This window comes from Pogona vitticeps, chromosome 2 (genome assembly GCF_051106095.1).
Source record: "Pogona vitticeps strain Pit_001003342236 chromosome 2, PviZW2.1, whole genome shotgun sequence".
Taxonomy (NCBI): domain Eukaryota; kingdom Metazoa; phylum Chordata; class Lepidosauria; order Squamata; family Agamidae; genus Pogona; species Pogona vitticeps.
This window is the reverse complement of record NC_135784.1, coordinates 269,078,200-269,096,794: the sequence shown is the minus strand read 5'-3', so window position 1 is coordinate 269,096,794 and position 18,595 is coordinate 269,078,200. Positions and strand designations below refer to the sequence as shown.

Sequence of the window (18,595 nt, the reverse complement as noted above, 5' to 3'; positions counted from 1 at the left end):
ATGGCGGGCTTGGCGCGGCGGACGCGGGGCGTGGGGGGGGGGGAGACGGAAGGCGGCCGGCTGCCCGCGGACGAGGATGAGGGAGCTCGGCCTGGAGCCAGAGCTGGCGGGGAATGGGGGGGGGAAGCCAGCTTCAGCCCACGCGCCGGGGAGATAGCCGAGGGCTCCGCTCGTGGAGCGTTCCCCTCTGGGGTGCGGCTGGACGTGCCGCGCTCTCTCGGTGGGTGACTGGGCAGAGACCGAAGCTGGCTCGGACAGGGCGGGAGGAGAGGTTTCGGTGAAGCTTGAAGTGGGGGGGGGGCGTTCGCTCGCCCATCCACAGCTTCATAGGGGCAGCGAGCCTTCCGTTAAAAAGGAGGGAGAGAAGGTCGTGCCCAAACGCCCGCCCGCGAGAAGGAGTGACGCCTTCAAAAGCAGGAGAGCGATTAGCATGGCGGGGCGGCGTTGCTGTTTATTTTCCTAACATTTACCAGTCTAAGCAGCTCTACGCTTTGGCGCCCTAGGGCAAAGCCCGTTGCTCCACCTGAGTGACAGCCCTGACTGGGTTTGTAGAAGTTGAAGAGCCGACCTTGGGCTGAAGCAGAATATAGCTAGGCACAATCCCCCCCTTCCCCATTTTATGACTCAGCGCCTCAGTAAGGACCTTCTTGCCTCAAGACCCCCAAGGGAGCACAAACCCCTCAGAAACACTGGGCAGTCACATCGCACAAGCTCAGGCCCTGGGAGAGTTCATGGGAAAAGGTCACACAGTGCTGAATAAGCTAAATTTTGTTTAAATATTTTTATCTTGCCTTTCTCCTTAAAATGTAATCCAGTTTGTCCAAAGGAGATGTTCTCAACGATTATATCAGTTTAAAACTGGGGTTTTAAGCTCAAGGTTGCCTCAGTAAATGTTACTCTGGGTGGGGTCTTGAACATGGACTCATCAAACCCAACGTTTTAGATATGCATTTAGGCCTCTGTTGCTTCACTGGAGTTTCGCTAGATAGATGGCTGTAAATTATTCACTGCTGCTCCTGCATGATGTCGTGATTCCCATTCATACCTCACAATTCCATCAGTGAGCTCAGGTATTTGCATAAGACTGCAAATAATACACTACTACCGTATTTGCCGGCGTACAAGATGACTTTTTGGGCCCAAAAAACATGCCTCCAAGTGGGGGGTCGTCTTGTATGCCGGGTGCACTGAATGACACGGGGCCGCGCTGGCCGGGGAAGAAGGCAGGTAGGCAGTCGGTCTGGATGGAGGGAGGGAAGCACAGCCTGCTATGCCTGAGTGGCCAGAGCCTGCCGCCAGGCTGCCCACCGTGCCGCTGAGCCAGCCGTGTCCTCGCTCGCCTGCCACCCTGCCTGTTTCCCTTTTCCTCTTCCTCCTCCTCTTGCCGCCGTCCACTCAGCCTCTTCCGCTCTTCCTCGCCCTCTTGCTGCCATGCCTGAGCTGCTGCCCGCTGCCCCACGCCGCTGAGCCAGCGGCGCACTTGCTCGACCACCACCCACCCCTTTCTCCTCTTCCTTCTCCTCCTGTTGAGGGGTTGTCTTATACGGCCGGTCGCCTTGTGCGCCAGCAAATATGGTAATAACAAATAATGTGCACTGCATAATGAAGTAAAGGATGCTGGAATTTTAGAGATTTGATCAAATTGAGGCTCCAGTCTGGGTATTAAGAATGTGTTCTGCCCCAGCATATTTGCCTGTGGAGCATCCATATCTGAAATACAGTGGTGCCTTGCAAGACAAATTTAATTCGTTCCGTGAGAATCGTCATCTTGCAAAAAATTCATCTTGTGAAACACGTTTTCCCATAGGAATGAATTGAAATCTAATTAATGCATTCCTATGGGCAAAAAAAGTCAGAACAAAGTCAAATTTGATTTACAAAGGGTTTATGAAGTGCTCTTTAATGTCATAAATACTATGCAGGTGATTTCAAAAAATTCAATCAATAAACTTTAACTTTATAAATATCATAGAAAAACATTTAAAAATCAACAAACATGAGGCAGGGACATCTGCCTTCATTGAAACTGAACAGAAACTAACAGTCATTGGATTGTGCAAATCTCTTCAGAAAGTGCATAAACGTACAGAAACCAACATTACAGAAACATTTTACATTTCACATTTTAAAGTGAAGAAGTGAGGCTCTAAACCACCAGGACCAGTGTTTTAATTCAGGAAACTGGAGACACACAGAACTGTCCCCACATCACAACAGCAGTCTTCTAGGAGGAGGAGGAAGGCAACTGGGCACCACTGGTAGAAGCAGCAAGTTCCTCTTCCTGTCTCAGGCTCTTTGTGAGGAACATCTCCATAGCTGCTTCTGCCGTCTTTTGAGCATCCCTCTGAAAGGGGATATGACCCTTGCGTTAAACATGTTAGCAAGGTCATGTGCCACAGCCTTATCCGGGTGGTACCGCTGCACTAGAGTCTGCATGTTTTGCCACTGGTCTAAGAGCTCCTTGAGTTTAGTGGTGGACAGATGTTCCTCCCCAGGCTCTTCTTCCTCTCCCAAAGAGACCTGCTCCTCCATAGCCTCTGCCTGCAGCTCAACCAGCTCCTGGGTGGACAGCTCCCAGTCATGGCCCTCCACCAGTTCACAGATGTCCTCCTCTGTGACCTCAAGGCCCATGGCCCTCCCCAAGGCAACAATGTCCTCCATCACTGTTGACTCTGGTGCAGGCGCAGAAACACCAGAGTCACTTGTTGCCATACAGTCTGGCCACAGGTTGCGCCAAGCAGAATTTTCTCCGGCTGATCCTGTTCCAGGCTATGTTGATCAACTTCAAACAGGTGACAATATCTTGAAATTAGCAATCACCTGCTGATCCATTGGCTGGAGTACCGGGGTGGTGCTAGGTGGAAGAAACATGATTTTAATGAAATTGAACTCCTCCAACAAGTCTTCCTCAAGGCCTGGAGGATGAGCTGGGGCATTGTCCATGAGGAGCAGGGCCTTCAGTGGCAGGTCATTGTCTGGCAGATACTGCTTGACAGCAGGGCCAAGAGCAAGATTGACCCAGTCCACAAAAGACTGTGTGTGACCCAGGCCTTAGCGGTGGATCGCCACAGCACGCTCAGCTGGCCTTTGTTCACCTTGTGCTTCTTGAAAGCCCATGAATTCTCAGAGTGGTACACCAGCAAGGGCTTCAGGTCCCTGCTGGCGTTGGCACAGAAGAGGAGGGTCAGACGGTCCTTCATGGGCTTGTGGCCAGGCAGCTTGCTCTCCTCTTGAATGAGGAAGGTCTTTTTGAGCATCCTCTTCCAAAAAAGTCCGGTCTCATCACAGTTGAGGACCTGCTGTGGAAGGTAGCCTTGTGTTGTCACGACCTCCAGGAACTCCATGGCAAAGTCCTCAGCTACAGGAACATCGGAACTGGCAGCCTCTCCATGCCTGACCATGCTGTGGATTCCAGATCTGGTTTTGAATCTTTAAACCAGCCTCTGCTTTCCTTGAATTCTTCTAGCTCGGCTGAGGTTCCTGGCTCTTGCTGCACGAGGTCTGCATACAAGGCCTTGGCCTTCTCACAAATGACAGCCTCAGTCACTGTGTCCCCGAACGCTGCTTCTCTTGCATCTAGATGAGGAGCAACTTCTCCACCTCCTCCAGAACAGCTGGCCAGTTCTTCACGATCCTGGTGACTCCCTTGGCTACATCTGTGGCAAGGATCTTCTCCCTCGTCTTAAGGATGGTCCCAATGGTCGATGGATTCCTCCCATACTCCCAGGTGATATCTAGCACTCGCATGCCTCCGTCATGCTTCCTGATAATCTCCTTCTTCATCTCAAGTGTAATCTTCTCCTTCATCATCTTCCTGGCCTCTGCAGAAGCAGGCTTCTTGGGACCCATGTCAGCAGCTGCTACATTCACAAAAACAAAAGGCAGTGCTTTACATCCACTTGACCTTCCCACACACCTTCCCATCACTGGCCAAAACTGCCCTGGACAAACAAGTGGCACAACACTCCCCAGCACAAGCTAAGAAGAAAAAAAAACTTGGCATAACACACACCCCCAGCACAAGCTAAGGAAAAAAAAACTTGGCATAACATGCCCCCAGCACAAGCTAAGTCCACCACCTTTCCTGTGCAACATACCAAAAAGCAATAAAAAAAAAAACTTGGCATAACACACACCCCAGCACAAGCTAAGAAAAAAACAAAACAGCGATCACAAAAACCATTCGTCTTGCGGGTTTTTCATCCCGCGAGGCAATCGTCTTGTGAGGCACCACTGTACTCAATTTGTTGGGTGGAAGTATTGATTGGTTAACCCACTTCTGAACAGCATTGCTCAAAATTTGCTGCAAGTAGGAAAAGTAGTAAGTATTAATGCCTGAAACAATACCAAATGAACCACCTTTGAATAAGCTGTTGAAACATGTCCAGAGCAGATATACCGTATTTCCCCCAAAATAAGGCATGATATTACTTTTTGCTCCCCCCCCCCAAAAAAAAACCACATTAGGGTTTATTTTCAGGGGATATTTTGTCATGCACAACAATCTACATTTATTCAAAAACAGTTGTCATCTTCTGGTTACTGTACAATGGTGGAGGGCGGGTTTCCTTAACTAGGGCTTATTTTTGGGGTATGGCTTATATTAGGGCTTATTTTCAGGTTAGGTCTTATTTTGGGGGAAACAGGGTAACTGCACACTATGTTGCAACTGAGGAGGTCAATCTTTTTTTAGATTTCCTTGGTAAGGGCCAGCAATCATCCTTTGCAGCCCAGTCCTCCTAAATGTATTCATTTGGATCATTCAATGGAACTTGCCTTCAGGGCAGCTAGTTTAAGATAATTTTCTTGACCCTTGCTTTGTGCTATGGTATAAAGTTGCTTTAATGAACTTGGTGGAATCCCAACCCAATGACTGTGTGTTAGAAGAGGTATTAGAGAAAATTTGATGGAACATGGTGGCCTTGTGCAAGAGTTTTTTCTTTAAAGCATAATAGATATTGTATTACTGTTGCAATCAAAGGGGGCAGAATAATACTGAAAGAAACCAGCATGCAAATTCTTGTTCCTATTTGAGACTTTCTGTTAATGTGATTGGCTTGATAATTAGTAGCAATGCATGCATTTGTGTTTCTTAAAGCAAATTGTTATGATGTCTGCATGCTTTGTGATTTCAAATACAATTTTCCAAGTCTAGGTTTGCATTTATTGTGGGGTCTATGCAGCACCAGAAAAAATACTAAATGAAGGTTGTTCTTTTCAGTTATTCAAAATGGCCAGGTCAGGACGAGGACGTGGTTCCTTAACCTTCAACATTGAAGCTATAGGCTTTGCTCGAGGAGAAGTGCTACCTGAAGCCGTATTCAAGCCGCCTCCACTATATCCAGTAAGTGTATAGCAAAAAGCCAGAATTTGAAGCCATACTCTGCCATATGGATGAAATGTTCATTTCCATGCTTTATCATCCCTATTCAGGCATTCTCAATGTTTGTATGGCGCTTATGCATTGAGGGGAGTATGCCAACTGTACTCCCTCTGTCATTACTGTTTGAAAAGGATGTCAGTGTCTGAAAAGGATGAGGCTGGGATATCCATGTAGGCTCTCCATATGAGACAGAACCTTTGTTCATGTTCTGGGCTCAAGGGGAGAGCCTATACCATTGCATCAGGCTCCTTTTCTTCAGACTGTCACTTTTATGGGCGGAATGCTGCCCTTATTGTATGTCCTCTGTGGTCTGTACATTTTGAGAATGCCTGCAGAGGAACCAATGAACAGATATCAAGAGTTGGTTGTTCTGGTTTTTTCGGGCTCTTTGGCTGTGTTCTGAAGGTTGTTCTTCCTAATGTTTCGCCAGTCTCTGTGGCCGGCATCTTCAGAGGACAGCACTCTGTGCTCTGGTTGCTGTCCTCTGAAGATGCCGGCCACAGAGACCAGCGTAACATCAGGAAGAACAACCTTCAGAACACGGCCAAAGAGCCCGAAAAACCCACAACAACCATTAGATCCCGGCCGTGAAAGCCTTCGCGAATAGATATCAAGAGCATAGTGCATCACAGTTAATACTGGAAAATAATTGGCCAGATCCATAGGGAGCAAGTCTGCAGAGGTGGTGATAAAGGATGCATTAGTGAACTTAAAGCAAATCCGCACAAAATTTAGGTGCAGTCCTAAATGGACAAAATGGCCAAGGTCCAACTGAACCAACACAACATTAGGTGCATCCTGTCCCCTCCCAGCCTACAACTGTGGATTTCTTAGAACTACTCTTGCTGTGACCTAACATTATATTGCCTTTGCGTTTTTCTCCCTTGACGGGAAGAGGTTTGGATCTGGTATAATAGAGTTCCTCCCCTATCTCTCTGCCACTTTCTTTTTGTCTCTTCTGCTGGCAGGTCTTATTTGTCAAGAGAACAATGCTTTTGGCAGATCTCTGTCAGAATGAATAATTACTTCTTTAAAAGCAAGTTTCCAAAGTTTGGATCTGTATAACATATAGAAGTGTGTTGATGGGCTGGACAAGTATTTGGTGCTTCAGAGCCCTGCCTCCTCTGGCGGGTGCCCACTCACAATGGCTTCCCTGCCCATCTTCTCCAAGCACTGTCTCTGAATGGGTGCCCACCAGAGGAGTCAGGGCTTTGAAGTGCCAAACTCCAGTTTGGCCAATAAATGAATTGGCATCAACCATTGAACTGGGTGTTCATGGCCATCTCTACTGGAGTCCCAAAAAGTAACTTTTTCAAGCTTTGGTTTTTAGCATAGTTTGGAAAGATGGAAGGTCACTCTGTCACATCTGGCTTTAAAATCAATTTCTGTAAGAGAGTAGTTAATTGTAGCATTTGCTTCTGCCACAAATTTTGGGTAGAAATGTCTAACCCACTTGTGGAACTTGTTTCAAGAATTTGATGTGCTTGTAGAGGGATGGGGAACCACCAGCCAAATTTTAGTACTGCAGTGCAAGTGTGTCAAGGACAATTGCAGCTTCAGTTCTCATTTCCTTTTTAAGACAATACTTTTTCTGCAACCACCCTGTCTCTTTTACGCCCGGGTCTGGTTTTTTTCTTTAGTTTTATATTGATTCCACTCTCAGTTGCTGTTGCAGTGGCGTAGGAGAGACAAGGCTCACAGGGTTGAAGTCCTAGGACTTTTTGAGTATCAAGGATTATGATAGCATCCACCGTTCCCCTTAGACTTTGATGAAATCCTCGTATCATCTGAAAGAAAATGGATTTTCCAGAGAACATTACCGTATTTGCCAGCGTACAAGACGACTGTGCATATAAGACGGCCCCCAACATTTCCACTCAAAATATAGAATGGACGAGGAGGGGAAGCGGCCGGGCGGGTGGCAGCAGCGGAGGAGGGGGGGAAGGGAAGCAGTTCTCTGGCGGTGAGCAGGCAGCTGGCTCAGCGGCAAGGAGGGCGAGAAGGAGGGGAAGTGGCCGGGTGGGCGGCGGTGGAGGAGGAGGAGGGGAAGCGGCTATCAAGTGGCGGGCGAGCGAGCGGGCAGCTGGCTCAGTGGCGTGGGGCGGCTGGCAGACCGGCGGCGAGCTCTGGCCGTTCAGGCATGGCTGGCTCTGCTTCCTTCCCTCCGTCCGGACCGACCGCCTGCCTGCCAACCTGCCTTCCTCCCCTGCCGGCGCGGCCCCGCGTCACTCACTCAACGGTGGTGGCGGCGGCTCCTTCCTGGCCCAACTGAAGTGTACCCAGAGTATAAGACACACCCCCACTTGGAGGCATGTTTTTGGGGCCAAAAAAGTTGTCTTATACACGGGCAAATACGATATATTGTTGCAGTCTATCCATGCTGTAATGCAAAGCGTTTGTGACTGATTGCATCACAAATGGGCAGTTAGCAGCCATTAATTTTTTCAGGTTTGTTCCTAATTTGTAGCTATGAACCAGTCTTGCTTATTGGAATGTCTTCTAACGAGGGGCTGGTATGAGGTTGTCACAATGAGAACCTGCATGTCCAAATTTACCACTGGTTGCTGCTATTAGTGGATGAAAAGTCCTATATCCCAACCCTCAAATTTGTCAAACCTAGAGAGCAAGTGGGATGCCCAGCTACTGATTTCATTCACCACTCTTGCTCCTTGGGCACGGTGGTGACTAGAGATGGGCACGAATTCACAGTTTGTGCTGGTTCAGCTGCTGGCCACAGCTGATTGCAATTTGGTGCTCTGCCCCTTCCACCAGGTGCCCACTCAGATGAAATGCCCTGGCTTCCCTGCCCTGCCTCTTCCTGGTGCTGCCTCTGAGTGGGCATCTGCTGGAGGGGGTTGAGACACCGAATCAGCTGTGTGGCTGTCATGCCCACCTCTAATGAAAACCATGCCTAGTGAGCAAGAGTGGTGGATGCTACCAGTAGCTGGGCCTCCCACTTGCTCTCTAAGTGGGTTTGCTTTGCTTCTTTTGTGAAAAGAAAGGGAGGCATTTTGCTTTCCTCGCCTTAAAAAAAAAAAAACTGTTGTTAAGCAAATTAACCCACTCAGTCAACTTTTTACTTTTGTAGATGACAGATTTCAAAGCAATGCCCGTGAAAACTGGAGAGAGTGAAGATTATCTTTTGGCTTTAAAACAAGAGCTGAGAGGAGCAATGCAAAGGACACCTTATTTCATGTCCAAAAGGGATGAATATCAAGGTGAGAGTGTCACATTGTTTTATTCCACAAAGTCCTGCATATATAAAGTGTTCAATATAAGGGGTTATATTATAGTGTAATATAATGCCGTGCAACTGAGAAAATCGGTAAACTTTTTTTTTTTGGAGCAACAGTCATAGATGTTGGGCTAGCCTAGAAATTAAACTAGTTGATCTTGAGAACCTGCATTACAACATCAGATTAATGCAGGATGATTATAATGATTATTTAAGAATAAGATAGAGCTCTCCCTAAACTAGCACCCTGTTGATGCAGTTAGCATGGTCAGAAATGTTGGAATGTTGTCTAAACCAGGGTTCCCCAAACCCCTGTCTGCAGCCCGCTGCCAGTCTGTGGCCTTGGCTGGACCAGGCCATGGAGACAGATCTTCCACACACCCCGCGCCACCCTTTGCGCAATCGCGCAAGTGTGTGCACGCACCCTGGAGCGCCATTTGTGCAATTTTGTGAGTGTGCGCACGCGAGCACCCTGCCCCTTCACATGTGTGCGTGAGCACCCTGCCCCTTCGCGTAGCCCCATCGTGCATGTGCATGAGCGCAGGGGGTTGCCCCACCCACGCATGGACCCTGTCCCCACCACCAACTGGTCCGCGGTATAAAAAAGGTTGGGGACCACTCTAAACCATCTGGAGAATGTCAGGTTGGGGAAGGTTTAGACTTGCAGGAGTTGAAGGCTAGCTTATTATGTGGTATTTTAATGACCAAGGTATCATCCACCCTTGTCTTTGGATTATGCAGAAGACTTTTTTATATATAGTAGGACCAGTATCCACTGATTCACTTATCCATGGTCTGAAAATACTGAAACATTAAAAGAAAAATCCCCCATATATATTGAATTGTAGCATCCCTAATAGGATTTTATATATATGGGGGATTTTTCTTTTAATGTTTCAGTATTTTCTATATATATATTTAAGTTTAATTAAAATAGAATTCCACATTTTTCAGCATCCACAGGGTGACTTGAAACCAATGCCCTGTTGATATGGGTCTTACTGTACTAAACATGGTGTTTAGAACAGAGCTGAAAATATTTCATTTTAAAATGGAGGCACTCTGTATTGGCTTTTGACAACAGCATGGCCATGGTGAGATTGTGCAAAAAGCTCTGATTCCAGTGCATCCTTTCTCTCACACTTGAAATTATATGATTATTCATATGTTGTAAGAATGAAGGAGGTGGAAGGAAAATACCTTCAAAATACCTTCTTGCCCCAAGAGGCATTGGAGTGTGAGTGCATGCCATATTCTGTCCTAAAGTTACTAGGCATATCACAGCCCTTTTGTTAGTATGTGCTCTGACACATGCGTTTGCCCTTTGATTTACTGTATAATTTTTAACCTCTCTTATGATTTTATTTGTTTCATTGTCTTTGTCTGCAATCAGTAAGTCAACATACCTATCAGATTATCCTCACAAAACCAATGATTTGCTTGAGAGCCTTGTAGCAAACAAATGGACAAATGTTTGCCGTCAATAATATGGAAACTTGTCTTTGTAAAAGGAATCTCTTCAATGATTTTAGAGATTTGGTTTGTCTCTAGGTTTTGTACCTGTTGAAAGGTACAGCAAAAAATATTTGAAGATAAGTGAAGAGGACCAACAGTGGACTCCAGGTAAGGGAACAAACATCCTGGGTAGGACTGGCCATACCATTAGGGAGAGTGAGATAGGCAGCTGAGGGCACAGCAGCCTGGCAGTGGCATTCTCCTCTGGCCAGGCCTCTTGAGCCCCATGCTATTCCCCTCTGTTTGGTGACCTAGGTGCCCTGTGACTTCCTATCCTCATGCACTGGGGAACACTAACTAGTTATCAGTGTTCCCCAGTGTTAAAAGAAATCTCAACTCTTTCTGTTGATGGCATAATGGGGAGCGCACTGCTTGCATCTCTGGTGGCAAAGTACCATGTGATAGTCATGGTTCCATTTGTGTGGTTTTTCATAGAATTGTTATTTAGATCCCATTTCAATAGGAGTGAAGTTATATGGCTCCTCGTGATGCTATTTAACATCATACAAAATTATATCGGAGTAGGCTTACATTTACTTAATGCTACTTCCACTTATACTCCATTCAGTTCCTGCTGTAAACATAATCTTGTAAAATAGAGAGTCCATTCATAACTTGTGTGTCAGCTGTAGAGGGTTAGGAATAGGCAAAGGCCTCTTATGTGGGCAGTATGCCAGTAGAAATACAGTGGTGCCTCGCTTTACGATTGCCCCGCATTACAACGAAACCGCTTAATGGCGATCTTTTTGCGATTGCAATTGCAATCGCAAAACGATGGTCTGAATGGGGGAATTTCGCTTTGCGATGATCGGTTCCCTGCTTTGGGAACCGATTCTTCGCAAAATGACGTTTTTTGAACAGCTGATTGGCGGTTTCAGAATGGCTGTCAGGTGATTAAAATGGCTCCCCGCTGTGTTTAGGGACGGATTCTTCGCTATACAGGCAGCGAAAATGGCCGCTGTATGGAGGATCTTCGCTGGACTGTGAGTTTTTACCCCATTGGAACGCATTGAATGGGTTTCAATGCGTTTCAATGGGGTTTTTATTTTCGCTTTACGATGTTTTCGCTTAACAGCGATTTTCCTGGAACGGATCATCATCATTAAGCGAGGCACCACTGTACCCTTCTTTCAGCAGATCTGGTTGGTTTGCTTGATTGACTTAATGGGAGGCACTAGCTTCTTCTTCGCCTCCAACAGCAAAATGTCTTGTGCCAGTCCTAGTAATGATTCCTTGCATCAGTTGGTTGGACCTCATAAGTTAATTGCATGATTATTCCAGCTGTACTAGCCATTGATTTCAACAGGATTATTTTACAGTAATGCTGAGATTTGTGTGAAGAATCAGGCCTTGTTAATGCAGTAGGCAAAAGACTTTTGGATATGGTTTCAGTTCCTGTTCGTTAAAAATTTCTTTGACAAAATATTTGTATTTTAATATATTTTTATGAAGACTGGAGAAGATTCCCAAGAGAACTGAAACCAAAGAAAATAATTAAAAAAGGTAACATTCATTTAGCATGCCTATAAAACACTAATACCTGTTTCTTGAGAGTGAGAATAATTTTTCTTAGTGGGGCTTTGATCAAGTTTTAATGAGAGAGTGGCAAAAGACTAGGGCAATTTTTAAAAATATATATTTCTTAAACTCTTTTTATGTTTCTTTTAAATAGAATTTTAAAACGTTGAAGTTGGTTTTGTAGATGTTCGGTGGTTTTAAAATCACTTCTTTGATTATACTAATCTTGGGAGAAGAAGTGAATAAAACATTGCTGTAAGCCTTTATAGCATTTTTATCAAAGCATTACATATTATCAAAACACAAATGCACACAAATGTTGAGTCAGGCAAATCTACTAGAATGACAGTAGGTACAGGGTTTCTGATTGATGCATCTAACTTCTGGGATGTCCATCTAATTAGTTCATTCATACGGTACTCTACTCTTCCTGCTTCATTATTTTCCAAATGAGGACAATGTCACTTACACAGTGAGTAAAATATGCTATACACTGGGGTCTTGACTTAAGAACGGCTCGAGTTAAGAACATTTTGACTTAAGAACCGCTCTCATAGGAAAACATTGACTTGACTTAAGTACTTAGATTTGAGTTAAGAACTGAAAAAAAAGCACGTGGGAGGCAGGGAAAGTGCAAAATGTGAACTTTCAGTTAACTGTTGGCCAGTGAAAAGGGTGCCTGTCTGCTTCCTCACTCCTCCCAGCGTTTAGAGAGTGGATTGGGAGACAGTCTTCAGACTGCCTGGTACTGTACTGCCTGGACTGTATTTTCCTGCCTTCCCTGCACCTTTCTTGACCTGAGAAAAAAAGAAACAAAATATCCCCCTCTAGTGGTTGAAGGCAGAATAGCAGCTTCCCATTAGTTTCTATGGATGGAAAAGAGCAGATACGGATCAAATGGTTTTCAATGCATTCCTATGGGAAATGCAGATTTGACTTGAGAACTTTTTGACTTGAGAACCGCCTTCCAATGCGGATTAAGTTCTCAAGTCAAGACCCCACTGTAGATATGTTTGAATTTTGAAGAATATAATATTAAGAAGGTTGTGGTTTTTTTTTTTTACTTCAGTAGGTGGAAAAGGAAAAAAACCAAAACCTGATGCTTCAAAAACTAATGTGGATGTGTTGAAAAAGATAGAGGTAAGGTCTCTTCTACTCACTGCATTTCCCCCTACCCTAGTTTTCATTATGCAGCAATTGTCTTTGTTGAGAGTATGGAAATGGAAAATGGAAATGTTAAAAAAAGCAATTGCCACAAACCTCTTTTGAAAAAGAAATGACAAAAGGACTTCACAGCCTTACTGAGTAATTTGGGTTAGTTATGTATGACAGAGCTGACTTGTAGGAATCCTAATAGGGTTTTCAAGGTGAAATATTTAAGAAGTGGTTTTACCAGTTGCACTCCACCAGTTGAGTTTCCACGACCATGATCTTCAAGAGTCCTAGTCCGTGACTCTGTCTACTACATCACACTGGGTACAATCTGTGTTACTTTCACTTAACTGCAAGTAGCTTGTTGGACTAGACTAGCAATGGCAAACCTATGATAGCTGGCACGCAGTGCCCTTTCTGTGGGCACACGAGCATAAGTCGCCATTGAGAAATACTTACCCATCCTCTAATCCCAGATTTCAGGACTCCCCTCTGCTGGTGCAGTGTCCTAGCGAAGGGGTGCAATGGCAGCCATTACCGGTCTAACCCGATGGGGGGTTAGAGGACAGGTAAGAATTTCTCTGTTAATACTGCCCCTAGGGGGAAAAAAACCCTTTAACCCTTGCAGTGCTTGGGCAGGTTTTTTCCCCTAAACTAAAACATCAGCATTCAGGTTTAATTGTAGTGTTGGCACTTTGAAATAAGTTGGTTTTGTGTTGCAGTTTGGGCATTAAAGGTTCGCCATCACTGGACTAGACTGTTGGTGACTTGTTGCCATGTTTTATATGAGGATGGCAGTGTCTCATAAAAGGCAGCTAACATGAACATGTACCATGTATGGGAATTTTGAAAGAATGATTTTAATTTGAAACAGTATGGTTAATCTAGGGATAGTTATTGATATGTTTAAAAAGTAGCTAAAGGCTTAAATCTCTTTTGGGGTTCAAATAAGCTGTTAAAGGGATAAATGCTAAACATCGCTTTTTCTTAACTCGATGGCGAGTTTCCTATTTTCCAGTGTTTATGTGGAATTCATATTTTTCTGATTTGTTACTAATGGTCAAATCATTGTTATTTCCTCATTGAAAAATAACTAGCATTCCATTTTATATAGTAAGATCAAATTAAGTATCTGTGATGTTCAAGGATGGGGTCACACAGCTTGTTTTCCCCAGCAATTCTTTTAATCACTTTATTTGTTTGGTCAGTTCAAGGATGAGGGAAGTATGGCCCTTTAGGTGGACTCAGCTATCCTCAATGTGGTCTGAGCTGGCTAGAACTTCTGGGAGTTGTAGTCCAAAAAAGTCTTGAAAGCTGTACTTTACCTCTGCTGTAGTTTACAGTGGTGCCCCGCTTGACGACAATAATCCGTTCCAGCAAAATCGTCGTCAAGTGAAAGTTAAAAAACCCATTAGAATGCATTAAAAACCGGTTAATGCATTCTAATGGGGGAAATACGTCATTGTCCAGCGAAGATCCTCCCTAGGGCAGCCATTTTCCAGTGTCTGTAAAGCGAGGAATCCGTCCTAAACACAGCGGGGAGCCATTTTGCAACCCGCCAATAAGCTATTTTAAAACCATCGTTAAGAGAAAAAATCGGTTCCCGAAGGAGGGAACCGATCATCGTTAAGCAAAAAAACTCCTTTGAATCATTGTTTTGCGATGGCTATAGCGATCACAAAAAACTCATCATAAAGCGGATTCGTCGTGGAGTGGGGTAATCGTCAAGCGGGGCACCACTGTATTTGTAAAAGACTTATCCTCCCCAGCTGGAAGTTCAAATGATGCCGTAGATATGTGAATTTTTTTACAGGAGTTAGAAAAGAGAGGAGGTGATGAAAAGTCAGATGAGGAAGAAACAGAAAAAGAAAAGAACAAGAAGGAGGAAGAGGAGGAGGACGCTGAAGAACCAGAGGAGTATGATGAAGAGGAGAATGAAGAGGTATCATTAGTCTTGTTGCTGTTAAAGTATATCACAGAAGTGAGTACACCCCCTCACATTTCATAAATATTTTAGAATATATTTTCATGTGACAACACTGAAGAAAGGACACATGGCTACAATGTAAAGCAGTGAGTATACAACTCATATAACAGTGTAAATGTGCTGTCCCCTCAAAATAATGCAACACACAGCCATTCATGTCTAAACCACTCGCAACTAAGTGACAATGTCCAAATCGGGCCCAATTAGCCATTTTCCCTCCCTGGTGTCATGAGACCCGTTAGTGCCACAAGTCTCAGGTGTGAAGGGGGAGCAGGTGTTATCACTCTCCCTCTTTAAGACTGGTCACTGGAAGTTCTACGTAGCACCTCATGGTAATGAACTATCAGGATCTGTAAAAATGAATTGTTCCTATACTTAAAGATGGCCTAGGCTATAAGAAGATTGTCAAAAATCTAAAACTGAGCTGCAGCACAGTGGCCAACACCACACAGCAGTTTAACAGGACATGTTCCACTCAGAACAGGCCTTGCCATGTTTAACCAAAGAAATTGAGTGCCCGTGCTCATCATATCCAGAGGTTGGCTTTGGGAAATAGATATATGAGTGCTGCCAGCGTTGCTGCAGAGGTTGAAGGGGTGGGGTGGAGGTCAGCCTGTCAGTGCTCATACCACACGCCGCACACTGCATCAAATTGGTCTCCAGGGCTGTCGTCCCAGAACGAAGCCTCTTCTAAAGATGATGCACAAGAAAGCCCGCATACAGTTTGCTGCAGATAAGCAGACTAAGGACATGGATTTCTGGAACCATGTCCTGTGGTCTGATGAGGCCAAGATAAACTTATTTTGTTCAGATGGTGTCAAGCGTGTGTCGCGGCAACCAGGTGAGGAGTACAAAGACAAATGTGTCATGCGTATAGTCAAGCATGGTGTTGGGAGTGTCATGGTCTGGGGCTGCATGAGTGCTACCAGCACTGGGGAGCTACAGTTCGTTGAGGGAACCATGAATGCTAACTGGTACTGTGACATACTGAAGCAGAGCATGATCCCGTCCCTTTGGAGACTGGGCTGCAGGGCAATATTCCAACAGGAAACAACCCCAAACACACCTCCAAAACAACCACTGCCTTGCTAAAGAAGCTGAGGGTAAAAGTGATGGACTGGCCAAGCATGTCTCCAGACCTAAACCCTATTGAGCATCTGTGGGGCATCCTGAAATGGAAGGTAGAAGTGCACAAAGTCTCTTAACATCCATCAGCTCTGTGATGTCGTCGTGGAGGAGTAGAAGAGGACTCCAGTGGCAACCTGTGGTGAACTCTGTGCCCAAGAGCGTTAAGGCAGTGCTGGAAAACAAGGGTGGCCACACAAAATATTGACACTTTGTGCCCAATTTGGATATTGTCACTTAGGGGTGTAGTCACTTTTGTTGCCAGTGGTCTCAAAATTAATGGCTATGTGTTGTGTTATTTTGAGGGAACAGCACATTTACAGTTATACAAGCTGTATACTCACTGCTTTACATTGTAGCCAAGAATCATTTCTCCAGTGTTGTCACATGAAAAGATACCGTATTTTTCGCTCCATAAGACGCACCTTTTTCCCAAAAAAAGTTGGGGGGAAAGTGTATGCGTCTTATGGAGCGAAATCGCCGCCTTCAGGGACTCTTTAAGGCTTGGGAAGGTTCAGAAGAGTCCCTGAAAGTGGCAATTTCGCTCCCTCTGGCCCCACGGGGGAGGCTGGGTGAGCCTCCAAAGGGTCCTAGGGTGTGTTCCATAAGACGGACCTCTCCATAAGACTCACCAAATTTTTAGGAGAAGAAAACAGGAAAAAAATAATCTGGGAATTTCACCCTGCTGGGCCAGCAGGGGTGAGGGTGGGGGAAGTCTCCAAAGTGTCTGAGAGGGCCTTCCAGGATCCTTCAGAAGGACATTTCTGAAGGGTCCTGGAAGGTACTCTCGGACCGTTTGGAGGCTTCCCCCACCCTCGCCCCCGCTGGCCCAGCAGGCTAAAATTCCCAGATTATTTTTTTCCTGTTTTCTTCTAAAAATTTGGTGTGTCTTATGGAGCAAAAAAAATACGGTATACTAACATATTTATGAAATGTGAGGGAGTGTACTCATTTCTGTGACGTACTAGCCCTAGAAAGGTCTTGCAATTTAAGACCATTACTTCCTTTAGACAACCTATCTCATATCCAGTTATGGGTTGGCTTACCAAACACTATTTTACAGACCAGTGTGATCAGATGATGATGTCTCCTGACATGGCACATGAGTGGAGCAGGTACAGGAAACCATTCAGGAATTTCTACACCATTCATCTGTCTTCTATACTTTTTAATCATAAGAGGGCCACAATGCTGTGTACTTTAATTTTCCAAACAGCTCCCTTTTTTGCCCCCTTTATTTTCTGTATTGTATTGCTTATATTCAGCAGTAACATGCTCTATAAAGTTATTTTTAATGTCATATCTGAAAATGCTGCATGGGCATGCACCTCCTAAAAGTAATTGAATTTAAATCGTTGCACTTAGGCTAGCAAAATGTATTTAGAATTGGAATGTTTGACTGAAGAATACTAGAATTGTGGCTTAATGCTAATGAATCTTAGATCTGTGCACATTTTCAAAATGTTCTTAGAGATGAGTATTTTTTTAATGGAGTGCAGAATCATTCAGTGGATAGAAGTAAATAGTGCAGTAATTTGCATTTGTAATTGGCTTGCATCCCACCTTATGCAGAAAACATCTTTAAAAATTAAACACTGGTACTGCTGTGCTGCTTTCTTTATGTTTTGTCTCAATGTGCTCTCAAACTGTCTTGGTTTCTCAAAAGAACATCTTTTAAAATGCCACTTTTCAAATGCAAAATGTTATTTCATGCAGGTGGAAAAATGTATAGTACATAAGATGAGCCCTGTTGGATCAGACCGGAGTCCTATGTGGTCACACTTGTATTCACAGTTCAGGAAAAATCAGGATAAGATCACATGGTTGTATTGTATTCACAGAGGCCTACAGGAGCCCTTAGCCTAAAAAAAGCCCATTGACAGGATGTGAATGCAGCTGTACTTTCCTTCTCCCATTCTATGGCAACTGACGTATCAAATAGAAGAGTATTGTGATATATTGAGATGCCATAGTAGTGTGGATATAGCCAGCATCCTGGATTTCCCCACCATAGTCAGAGAAAAAAGTAAGAAGAATAGTCATGTCATAACTATGGACGTAGCCAACTAATTCTTTGGGGTGTTATGCAATTAGGCTCTTCCTTTCATTGCGTCATTGAGGAAACAAGGCTTTACAGTTACTTTCCTTAGATGCAATACTTATCAGTGTTTAACTTTGCCAGTTACTTTCCTGGTCTTGCACTGCAATTTGTCTTCAACTGTGAGCACTGGATTCTCTTTCTATGCTAATTGTGATTTACAGTAATCTAGGCCAAAATGTTTTTCTCTAGGAGAACGACTACATTGCTTCATATTTTGAAGATGGTGATGACTATGGAGCCAACAGTGATGATAACATGGATGAAGCAACTTACTGAAACCAAGATTGTTTCAACAAGTAGAAGATACCATCTGGAAGATACCTGAATACATATTTTGTTTCTGTATTATGAAAGAAAATAGGCTCAGAAGATTAGCAAAGACTATTCCTTCTCATCAACATGAGAGTTTGGCAGCCTAGTATTCAAAAGTGGTTTGGGTGTCCAGTACCAGCAGATGGGATAGAGGATTTTGTTGGCACACAAAGACCTTCAGATATCTCCTACGCACCATACCTTGCTTCTTTGAACTAACTTAATAGAAATATTTTGCACCCACTAAAATATCATTGGGTTGATCAC

General features: G+C 44.5%; 1 protein-coding gene across 4 annotated transcripts; it reads left to right on the top strand.

The window, feature by feature from the left end:
- Positions 1-98: 98 nt before the first annotated feature.
- Positions 99-18,595, top strand: POLR3G (RNA polymerase III subunit G). 4 transcript variants are annotated; one of them, XM_072992550.2, is made up of 8 exons: positions 99-220; positions 5,222-5,344; positions 8,472-8,601; positions 10,170-10,241; positions 11,586-11,636; positions 12,721-12,791; positions 14,617-14,745; positions 18,206-18,595. In XM_072992550.2, exons 2-8 carry the CDS (start codon positions 5,231-5,233, stop codon positions 18,290-18,292), a joined length of 654 nt encoding a protein of 217 aa, XP_072848651.2. In that variant the 5' UTR covers positions 99-220; positions 5,222-5,230; the 3' UTR covers positions 18,293-18,595. The 4 variants fall into 4 exon arrangements, with proteins under 4 accessions (XP_072848651.2, XP_072848653.2, XP_078242495.1 ...); XM_072992552.2 differs by lacking the exon at positions 99-220 and adding an exon at positions 921-1,070; XM_078386369.1 differs by lacking the exons at positions 99-220; positions 11,586-11,636 and adding an exon at positions 942-1,070.

What these genes read in the sequence shown, in the direction of transcription:
- POLR3G (XM_072992550.2), top strand. Translation starts at nt 5,231, where the DNA reads ATGGCCAGGTCAGGACGAGGACGTGGTTCCTTAACCTTCAACATTGAA. An exon ending in CAAAAGGGATGAATATCAAG is followed by an intron (nt 8,602 to 10,169) that starts GTGAGAGTGTCA and finishes GTTTGTCTCTAG; the next exon opens with GTTTTGTACCTGTTGAAAGG. An exon ending in ATGTGTTGAAAAAGATAGAG is followed by an intron (nt 12,792 to 14,616) that starts GTAAGGTCTCTT and finishes ATTTTTTTACAG; the next exon opens with GAGTTAGAAAAGAGAGGAGG.